Source organism: Hippocampus guttulatus, chromosome 14 (assembly GCF_054856545.1).
Source record: "Hippocampus guttulatus isolate MCC_2025c chromosome 14, RoL_Hgut_1.0, whole genome shotgun sequence".
NCBI lineage: Eukaryota > Metazoa > Chordata > Actinopteri > Syngnathiformes > Syngnathidae > Hippocampus > Hippocampus guttulatus.
In genome coordinates this window covers 15,036,515-15,046,748 of record NC_141274.1, presented here as the reverse complement: position 1 = coordinate 15,046,748, position 10,234 = coordinate 15,036,515, and the positions used below count along the sequence as shown (strand labels likewise).

General features: G+C 41.7%; 2 protein-coding genes across 2 annotated transcripts; one reads left to right on the top strand and one right to left on the bottom strand.

Moving 5' to 3' along the window:
* Positions 1-348: 348 nt before the first annotated feature.
* On the top strand, positions 349-5,471 carry LOC147195298 (ras-related protein Rab-8A-like). Its single transcript, XM_086128310.1, has 8 exons — positions 349-486; positions 858-918; positions 1,451-1,511; positions 1,751-1,828; positions 2,098-2,187; positions 2,542-2,607; positions 2,686-2,736; positions 3,517-5,471. Exons 1-8 carry the CDS (start codon positions 363-365, stop codon positions 3,604-3,606), a joined length of 621 nt encoding a protein of 206 aa, XP_085984436.1. The 5' UTR covers positions 349-362; the 3' UTR covers positions 3,607-5,471.
* A 195-nt stretch (positions 5,472-5,666) lies between these two features.
* Positions 5,667-9,458, bottom strand: cib3 (calcium and integrin binding family member 3). Its single transcript, XM_086128311.1, has 6 exons — positions 9,408-9,458; positions 8,582-8,616; positions 8,388-8,499; positions 7,104-7,251; positions 6,752-6,947; positions 5,667-6,391 (listed from the first exon to the last, which is right to left on the bottom strand). Exons 1-6 carry the CDS (start codon positions 9,456-9,458, stop codon positions 6,370-6,372), a joined length of 564 nt encoding a protein of 187 aa, XP_085984437.1. The 3' UTR covers positions 5,667-6,369.
* Between the last annotated feature and the right edge of the window lie 776 nt (positions 9,459-10,234).

The following is a 10,234-nucleotide window of genomic DNA, read 5'->3' as shown; positions in this document are numbered from 1 at the left end:
TCTAATCTGAAAAGTCATTCTTTGGGTATTAAAAGAGGAAAACTATATAGTGAGCGGTTCTATTTGTGCCAATAGAAATGGGTCGTGCACATGATTGACATGCAGGGGCCATACTTAATTACTTTAAAATGAGTAAATAGGTTTCAGCTCACATTTAGGGACAAAGATTGAGTGTTGTACTTCTGCAACCTCTGTGTGCCAGTTGAGTTGATTTCCAGTAAAAAGGTCCTCCTCGTTCAAGGGGTCCATGTGATGCAGTTATCCTCCAAGCCTTACAGGTGTCGCTGTAGTTTTTTTATTGGCTATAATGACGTACCTGTGCCGCGCCGGGCGCGTCACTTCCGCACTTAATATCAACAACTATGGCGAAGACGTACGACTATTTGTTTAAACTGCTATTAATTGGAGACTCCGGGGTCGGAAAGACGTGCGTCCTATTCAGGTTCTCCGAGGACGCCTTTAATTCTACGTTCATATCGACCATAGGTACATATAAAGTTCATTTCACTCGGCACGTTTGAATAGTACTCCCACCGATGTGGTCTATTTGCTGGCGGGCTCAATTGACATTGTCAATTGAATAGCTGTCACCAGTGTACCTTATGAACCTTATAAAAAACATTCGCCGGTGGTTAGCATTCCTATTGCCCGCAAGCTGTCAGCTGTTATAAAGTCAAGTGCGTGCGGTGAGCGCAACGATTAGCTGTTGGCGCTAACGCCAAATATCAGACGGAATGATTTTGTCGCCCTACATTTGAATTCTGTTACGTGTGACATTTTGAGGCTGTTAATAATACCAGTTAGTGACTGTCGAGCGAGTAAACTGCTATGATTGACGTGTGCGATCGTCCCTCTAGGCATAGATTTCAAGATAAGGACAATAGAGCTGGACGGCAAGAAGATCAAGTTGCAGATATGGTAAGTTGAGTCTCATGATACCAATGCTGTTTATTATTTCGTCGAGAATAAGCGGTGTCAGTTCCTGCCTTTGCTCATTGATGTTTACAACAACGTAATGTTCCACGAAGTCACCGACCGAATTTTATCAACAGGTTTGATGAGAGAAATTTTCTACTCATTTAATTCGCCCCTAAATTGTTTATTTCCTGCCAATAATTTGTTGACGCTCATCTATCCATTCCAGCGACCTAAAGTCGAATTTAGTTGAATAAATTTTAAATGCTCTTCCATTACAGGGAAGAAAGTACAGTTAATCACTAGTTGCCATTTATACAGCACAATATTAGCTTTGTGTTCGGTTGAACAAGCCTATCAGTTTGTGAATAAATTCAGACAAGGTCATCATTATTTCACTTCTTAGTGACATTTTTGTTTGCTGCGTCGTGACATTTTTCAAATGTAAAATGTGCGCCTTGGCTCAAGAAATGTCGGGAAACAGGTGTCGACAACATATTACACCATCCATTTTGATGCTGTTTTTCTAACCCAGGGATACAGCCGGTCAGGAGCGCTTCCGAACAATCACAACAGCCTACTACAGAGGAGCCATGGTCAGTACAGAACCGCTCAGTCTGTCGTTGTCACACACCACATAGCATTGTAGCCTTTGGAAACCAGATGAAAGAAAAACAAGAGTCTGTCATTCTTGATCCTTTGGGTATTTTGATGAGAGTGTGCTATTAAGACACCTTGTAAGCGTTTTAAATTGGGGTTAAAAATGGAGCACATTTTAAAGTGAATGCAGGTTTAGTTTTTGAGCTTCACGAACCTTTGCCACCTTTTTCTACAGGGAATCATGCTCGTCTATGACATCACCAATGAGAAGTCTTTTGAAAATATCAAGAACTGGATAAGGAACATAGAGGAGGTATTTATTCCCTTTCCTTTTTCAATTCTGCTTTTCGGTTTTGAATGGCCCAAATTGTCTTGTTCTCAAAAAAGTATATGATTCTTGTTGTATTTTGCAGGGATTTTGAATTTAATCCCCCCCCCCCCTGTTAATTGGGGGTTTAATCTTGTAACATTGCAATTTAAAAAAACATTTCTCAAAAAAAAAAAAAACAACAACCCAAAAAATAACCCCACATCTTTTTGGACTGTGATTTTATCCCAATTTTGTCCTCACTCTTATTCCAGCATGCGTCATCTGACGTTGAGAAGATGGTCCTCGGCAATAAATGTGACATCAATGACAAGCGACAGGTGTCCAAAGATCGGGGCGAAAAGGTAAGAAACACGCTGAGAGATGACACAGTGGTGCCTTGAGATATGAGCTAGGAGCTTGAGCAACACGAAGATTTGGACGGCAGCATTAAATCATAATGCACAAACTGTGTCATCCTTCACATTTTCTTCTATTACGACTTTTACAAAGTACAATGTTATAAAGTGCTGCTTTTGCTTATTAGAAAAATAAACAAATGCACACATCTCATTGGGTAAAGATGATGTGTTTTGAGTTACAAGTGTGGTCAGGGAACAATTTAAACTTGTATCTCAAGGCAAGACTATTTTTTTTTCCCTGTTTTGAGGGATATATTAGAAATCATCCTGATGTGATTCCATGCAATTTCCTTCAAGCTGGCTTTAGAGTATGGCATTAAGTTCATGGAGACGAGCGCGAAGGCCAACGTCAACGTGGAGAGCGTAGGTTCCAAACCTCCTTTCGCAAGACTCGTAGTAAACCCGTATTGCACATGAATGTGATGCCATGTCTACTTGCAGGCCTTTTTGACACTCGCTAGAGACATCAAATCCAAAATGGACAACAAAATGGTAAGGAGAACCGTTCTGATGCTTGGAATGACTTGATTATTTTCCAACATGTTTGTCATGGTGGTTTGTATAAGACCAACACTTGGTCGGCATATTGTTCATGTGAAGACTCAACAACTGGGCCTGAGATGACAGGAAGTCCACCCTTTTGATTTGGAATGACCATTTGATTGTCATTTGGCGAAAATGTACAATGGATAGCATTCCTCAGAATTTATTGCAAATTTTCCCATTTTCCTGGGAACTTTTCATTTTCTTTTTTGAAGAATATTTATTGTTCAGTACAGCGCTTCTTATTGGTCAAGACTGATATGGCCGTCTTAACCGCACCTCTGATTGGCATGGCCGGGCAGTTAATTTATAAAACAAAACACGTTTTGTAAAATACAAGGCACTTTCCCAATGTATGAAAAGCCACTGTGGTAAAGTTCTATTTTTCCAATATTTGAATAAAGGTTTCACCCCCACCCCTTCACTAGGTCATCAAACAACAAACTATTACTGGCATCTTTAGGTGAAAATCCATTTTCCGAAACGCTTATCAAGACGCCCCCCCCCCCCAACTGAAATCAATGACATCCTGTTGCACGCTTTGCAGAAAAAAAAATCTTGTCTAAAAACAAGTCAAGGTGCCCCCTTTTTTATTGATTGTTCGAGGTTTAATGAAGTTCCTATTCGGGCGGCGCGTTGAACAAAAGGGGAATTCTATTGTAAGCCTTGGCGGAGGTCTCCCATGATTTTCCAGAACATTCCAGATGTTGACCATTTGTGTTGCCACAGGATGGGAACCCGCCTCAGGGGAGCAGCCAGGCAGTGAAGATTCTGGAGCCACGGAAAAAGAGCAGCTTCTTCCACTGCATCCTTCTTTGAGGACCGCCGAGGCCGTGAAACCAAAGAACTCGCTCAAGCCCAAATAAGACTGTCGCTTTCTTGGGAGCACTTCCTTTCATTCCCTCTCCTCATAGCAAGTCCGCACGTAAGCAAAACTGCGTTTTCTGAGTGCTCCCGGCTGGACAATCGTCGTTTACAGGAGATCTCTGAGGTGCGGCGGTGGTGTGGCGCTCGGTAGGTGGACAACGGCGAGATGTCGCACAAATAACAGCCTTGTAACTGCTGTTTTTTTCCCTTAAGTATACATTTCTAGCCAGAAACTGACAAGCTTGAACCTCAGCCAAATGGCGTCATTTGGCAGTTGAGTTATAAAGCAGGTTTGAAGTCATTGATATACAGTAAACACAAGAAGTTTGACATTTTGGTAGCAGTGTTTTGAAAATTCCGTTAGTTACATCAGTTCCATTTTGTCATGTGGAATTTGGCAGCCATGTTTAGTCTGAATAGATGCGCGAAAATGTACAGGAAGTCTGCCATTTTAGAGTCATTTTTGGCGATTTGCCAGCAGTGTTTTCAAATGTCAGTTCTCAAAGCCCTTTTCACTTTCCCGTGTGAAATTGGGTAGGCATGTCTATCGTGAGTAGGACCACAAAACAGGCCATTTTAGTGAAAATGTGCATTTGGTAGCAGTGTTGTGAAACGTCTCCTCCCCCTCCAAAGACATTTTCACATACTAATGTGAAATTTGGTTGGTATGTTTGTCATCATGAGTAGGACCACCAAAAAAATCGTCTCCAACACACAGGTCGTCAAACACACAGATGCCATTTAAGATTGCTTTTGCTGAAAATGTGTACAGGTATTTGGTAGCTTTTGACAGAATAGAATAGCGACAATTGCTACCTCCAAAGTTGCAAAATGGCCCCTTGAAAAATGGACCTATACATTTTTTTTTTAAAAAGCGGTGACTTTCACCGCCGATGTGAAACGGGCTATTGCTTGGCTCATTCACTGCCTGCCCAGTTAAATTAATGGAACTTCCACTTTTATAGTTGTCAATGGCAGTCAGTAATTTAGCTCAAGAAATGCAGTAAATTCGATTTGGGGGGAAAAAATATGTCCAACTCTATAAATGTTTGAACTTGGTTTCTGATTGATACAGCTGAAATGACGTTTCTGGCAGTTTGAACAAAACAACCCCCCGACCCCCCATTCAGCTCTCCTCGCACTTTACCACAAACTGCATGAGACATCAATGGCGTCTTATTCGGGGTTGTGCCAGTTCTTATAACGGCCGTGAGTATAGCCAGAGCAGTGTTTGACTCACAAGCTTATCTTGATTTCTGCTTCATCTATTTATTCAAACCTTTTTTTCTACAGTATTATTTGTGTAAAAAATATATAATTCAAAAGCAAAAGTACTGTCCTGACAATCCCAGTCAAGCTTCACCAGTATTTTAAAGAAGTGCATACAATGTGTTGAACTGTAATCCAAAACAGTAGCTCTGCATTATTTTTTAAAATATGTGCTTCCACCAATGTCAGAGCTGCTGTGTTGGGAGCCTTTTTACGTATGCCAATGTTAAGCTTCTTTCTTTTTTTTAAAAATTATTTTGTATTTCCTTTTTTGGTTCGCCAATTTATATTCTTGACATAGCAATAGAATTCCAACACAGGTTTTTTTTTTTCACTTCGTTCCTGCACTTTTTATCCTGCACCTAAAATCACGCGTGCCCATTTGTCCTTGGAGTTCAGTGCAGCTATGCATTGTGAATTTTGGACCCGTGTGTGCCACACACACACAGACTTATGTACACCTCTCTACTGTAAATCGTAGTTTAGTTTTTGTGGGTTCAGGCGTTGTCCTACTTTTTCCAAAAAAATAAAGCTACTTTTTATTTGGAGACGATCTGGTTTTATTCACATCAAAATGAGCTTTTTTTTCCTTCAGGGAAAAAAAAATCATAAAATCGTATTTTTCTTTAAAAAAATAAACACGCCTCCCCCCCAAACTGTCTTTATTCTTAAAAAATGACGACCTTTTTGCCTCAAAAATAATCACTTTATTGTCATAAAATTGAGATTTTTATTCCACACAATATAACTTCTGTGAAAAAAAGAAAAATCAACATTTATTTGCACAAAATTACAACTTTAAAAAATAATTGTAATATTGGAATGACTTTTTTTTTCTTTCCCGTGTGGCCCTAATACTCCTTGAATATTGTCTCTCCCCTTCCAGGTCTTTTAGTCATACTTGTTGAGACACAATATTTTGGACTCTTATAAGACGCACATCCTGTGTGACCAGGCTTACTTAATATGACACATTTTTGGCTTTGTTCTTGAATCTGACAATGCGCATTTTTACAATTATATTTTCACATACCGTACATTTCAAATACATTGTGACATATATAATATTCTATTCAGAGATCTTCTTATTGTAATGTACTTTCTATTCTCCGAGTAGAGAAGATGTGTATCTGAATTTTTTTGAAAGGGGTCTACTACTTTGGGATGAATTAAAAAAAAAGAAATACATTTAAATGCTTCATTACTTCCTCGTTCTGGCTGAGAGTCTGTGCAAAGTCAGTCAAATTTGTCTTTCTCGCAATTGACCGTGACTGCTTTCATTATCTGCCAGAGAATCTTCTGGCCCATTTTTCTATTATAGTCAGGTGTAACAGTCTCTCGTGTAGATTAAAACACAAATCCTACACTGTAGATATATTTCCATCTGAAAAATCCTCAAGCAGAGATGTGAGGACTCCTCCAATTCGGACATTTGTCGGTATTTCCTTATATTCTTATGTGGAAGGTGCTGTGGACACAAAATGGGATAAGAGGGCAAAATCACAAATCTAGCACATTAATTCAGTCACATAATTGATAGTGTTCAAATAGCAGCTGCTATAAGGGTTAGAAATCCGTTTTCCATGACAGGTCTGTGTTCGCGTTCCCATTAAGCTAGTGGACTAAATGCTAAGCTACGTGCTTGGTTTAAACAAGCAATGTGTAATTGTTTTTGTTTTATGTTCGACAGTCAACTTGAACTGGGAGTGGGATTAAACAGCCCGAAGCCTCCCCTGCCCCTCCCCTAATCGTGTTCCATTTGCCAAACTGCTGCTATTTTGAGGTGAGTTTAGTTCACTGTACATTGTCACGTTTCGGTGAGACCCACCTGAGGAAGTCCGGTGCCCGGACAATCATGTGCTGGAAGTCCTCCAGCGACAGCCGACCGTCGTTGTCCATGTCGGCCTCGTCCAGCACCTTCTCGCACACCATGCGAACCTCGTCCTCTGTCAATTCGTTGCGCGTCAATTTGTTCAACGTCTTCTCCAGGTCTGACTTGCAAATAAAGTCGTCGTTGTTGAAATCTTCCCCAAAAGAACGAAGGCACAAAGTTATACGGGTCAACGTTCTACTGGGGAAAATAACATGACTCAAGTTTTCGCACTAATCTCACTAAGCACGGAAAGACAACCGTTTCCCGCTTGCTCGTGAGTCCGTGTTTGGAAGTGCTCACTCTTTACCATAAATCTTAAAAGCGTAGTAAGCCTTGAGATCCCTCGGTGCCATTTCACTCAGAACCGAGAACATGTCCAGGAAGTCGTCCAGCGTCATGTTTCCTTGACCATCCTCGGAAAAAACCTCAGCGATCCTCTGGCGGAACGGGTTGTCCTGGACAGCCACACAATGCCACTTTACGTGATTATCTTTGTTGGAATCAATTCGGTACTCTGATGCCTTGAGAAGCACATGACCCGATTTATAGAAGCTTTTGGAGATGCAGGATGAGCTGACCCCCCCCCCCCCCCCCTCTATCTTTTGAGTGCACACGTCGTGAGATGCTAGTGCTGTGTCAGATAGAATTTATTAATATTCTTCAACAGAAGAAGCCTCAAGTTGTTTGTTTCCACTCGGTTGAAGTTTACTGTCAAACGCAACGTAAAGCAAGAGAATGACATGTTTTTGTATTGAAAATAACCGGATAGCTTCGCCTTTAGTCTGGTATCTTAAGGCTAGTGCTAACATTGAATGATTAGCACCTATGTCGCTGTGTGTTATTGCCCGAAAAGCAACGCATATTTGAACACAAACATTGCAGTTCTGACAGTCATATCTTGTATTCTTTATGCTCTGCGAATAATGACGATATGATTCCCACTTACGTTCTAGGCATGACAAGCCCCCGCTACAATTTGATTGGCTGTTGCGTGCAGGTAGGGAAGTAGTGTCAAGTATGGATTGGCCTTTATACTGCCCTCAAGTGGCCACATAAAATGATATGGCCGCCGGGCTTTGAGTTTGACCCCTGTGATTTAGAGGGTTTCCTATGAAAAGGGGGCCCTAACAAAATCAATCCCTTTCATCATTTTCATTGACCAACACACAATTAGGTGACTTTGTCGAACATTTCAGGACGCACGAAAAAGTCTCATAGACCCGTGCATGAAATAGAACAGTAAGCCAGTCATTTTGTTTTGACGCAAACGATGTTGGCAATTGCTGGGAAATGTTCGAGACACACCGGTAATGTCGTGCGGGTGAAGCCCGGCTTTAAACTTGGATGCTAATTTGGAGGATTAGCCAAAAAAAAGGGCGTGGGAGAGCCCGTTCATCGCACCATGTCAAATCGAGACCAGAGAGGCTTTGGCGTTGGCTGACGTTAGCAATTGTGCGCCAGCTGCATTCCTCGATTTTTGAAAGGAGTCAGGTGACAGGCGTTCTTTTCAAGGAATTCTGTGGATGAATTGGTCATCAATTATGAAGGCAGACGGAGCGACGGCGGGGTTGCGGCGAGTGCATCTTGCTACCTTCAGCTCGGGCATGCTGCCGATCAGCTCATATGGTAGCTTCACATCTGGCTGCTCAGTGTAGTCCAGTGGAACGAGTTGCGGTGCCAGATCGTGATAGCGGTGAAAGAGTCTGAAACCGGTACCGAACGCCAGCGACATGTTACTCTCTTGTTATCAGTAGATGTACATTATGATTGACAACTTTTACTCACCGGAGAATTTCTTTCCTTGTAAAATATGTACAGTCCTAGAAAAAAAAAGTTGCCATTTTATTGGAAACTTCCCAGAACACGATGCCAAGTGTATCTGAGTTGGTGAAGCAGCATGGGGTTCAAGGTTATTTTCCAAGTACAGTGGTGCCTTCAGGTTTATTCATTCTGGGGCCATGCGCCTAAATGATCACATATTCTTTTCCGATTGGAATGATCGGAGATCTGTCTCAGCCTCCCCACCAAAAAAACAAAAAAAGGATTTCGTTTGTGTTTTTTAACAAGGAAAAAAAGTGTCTAAAATATAGATCCATAGAATATTAACTGAAAGCGATTAACTACTGTGCAGTATAACATTAACCCTACTGTTATGTCAAAGGTTTTGTTAAAGTTGAAAATATATATAAATAAATGTAAAAGCATCTTTAGAAAAAAAAATTCAACTTGCCTTATTTTATTTTTTTTAATTATACACAGTACATCTATTTTTGACTAAAATGCAGCAGGTCACACTGATTTGAAGTTTTTGAGCCATAGAGTCATTTTGACGCTCAAATCAAATTTCATGTAAATTTTTAAGAGAATACCATCTAAGTCCGATTGATGTTACTTTCTTTTAACTCTGGCGTTTTTATAATTTGTTTTTATTTTCCGGATGATTTGACATGCTGCGTGTTATGCTGACCCATGAACATTTTCGGGACAGTAGTTTTACAATTAGTCGCTGCCGGATACTCGTCATTTTTGGTAGTTTGATTTTTCTGATCAAAGAAAAAAACATTTTTTAACATCCTTTTGAAAGAGTTTCACCGAGCCAAGCAACACCAACCTGGTAGGCGTCCAGCTGCCTTGCGGTAAAGACGGTTTGCTTATTCCCCATGTTGGAGCATGCGGACGCCCAGCCTGGGTTCCATCGCCGTTGTCGTCGGGCACTCGGTGGGCACTGACGGCTATGAAACGGTGGCACAAAAGGACACCGGGGCCAAGCAGGGTAGAGGGAGCGGATCAGATGTCGGGCCGCCACGGGGCCCCCATTTGGCGGCCCTTAATAACGTGCTTTCTCCTCCGTGGTGACTGGCAGCTCCTTTTCAAAGGGAACAAGGGCTGTCGTCCAGCATCGTGCCAAAAGCTATCAAACGCTCCTTTGGTGCCACTCCAGGGCCGACGCCTCCACCGGCGCTCGGGTTACGCGCCGCTCAGACGCCCCTTTCATGTCTACCTGTCTGCGCGTCGTGCCAAGTTGCCAACTATATTATTCACCCAAATGTCAAAGTTGTCTTTGATCTCGGGTTAATTCTGCAAGCATCGGTCACCATTTCAGGGACCACAAAGTCGGTGAAGTCAAGGTTATTGATGCTGGGAAGAGGCGAACAGTTACTGTTGAATAATTGAACTCCTCAATACAGTTGTTTAATATGTAACATCGGTTCATGATTGTGTGTGTGCTAGATGCATGCTGCTATATTGTGGCATCTCAGTTACTAAATCCTCTTGTGGTGGGGCCTGGGAGGGGTCGGGAGAGGGGGGAGGGGTGGTCAGTAATTAACACATTATTTCTATTCACAGCAGGTATCCGTTCCCATCTCCCGCAAATAGCGGAGGTAGGGGTTCACTGTCGCCTTATATACGCTGGTGAAGTTCCATTTTACTTCAATG

Coding starts and splice junctions, on each gene's coding strand:
- LOC147195298 (XM_086128310.1), top strand. CDS start 363: ATGGCGAAGACGTACGACTATTTGTTTAAACTGCTATTAATTGGAGAC. Junction 1,512..1,750: donor CCTACTACAGAGGAGCCATG/GTCAGTACAGAA, acceptor CTTTTTCTACAG/GGAATCATGCTCGTCTATGA. Junction 2,188..2,541: donor CCAAAGATCGGGGCGAAAAG/GTAAGAAACACG, acceptor ATTTCCTTCAAG/CTGGCTTTAGAGTATGGCAT.
- cib3 (XM_086128311.1), bottom strand. CDS start 9,458: ATGGGGAATAAGCAAACCGTCTTTACCGCAAGGCAGCTGGACGCCTAC. Junction 6,948..7,103: donor CTACGCTTTTAAGATTTATG/GTAAAGAGTGAG, acceptor CTTTTGGGGAAG/ATTTCAACAACGACGACTTT. Junction 6,392..6,751: donor CGGGCACCGGACTTCCTCAG/GTGGGTCTCACC, acceptor TTGTGTCCACAG/CACCTTCCACATAAGAATAT.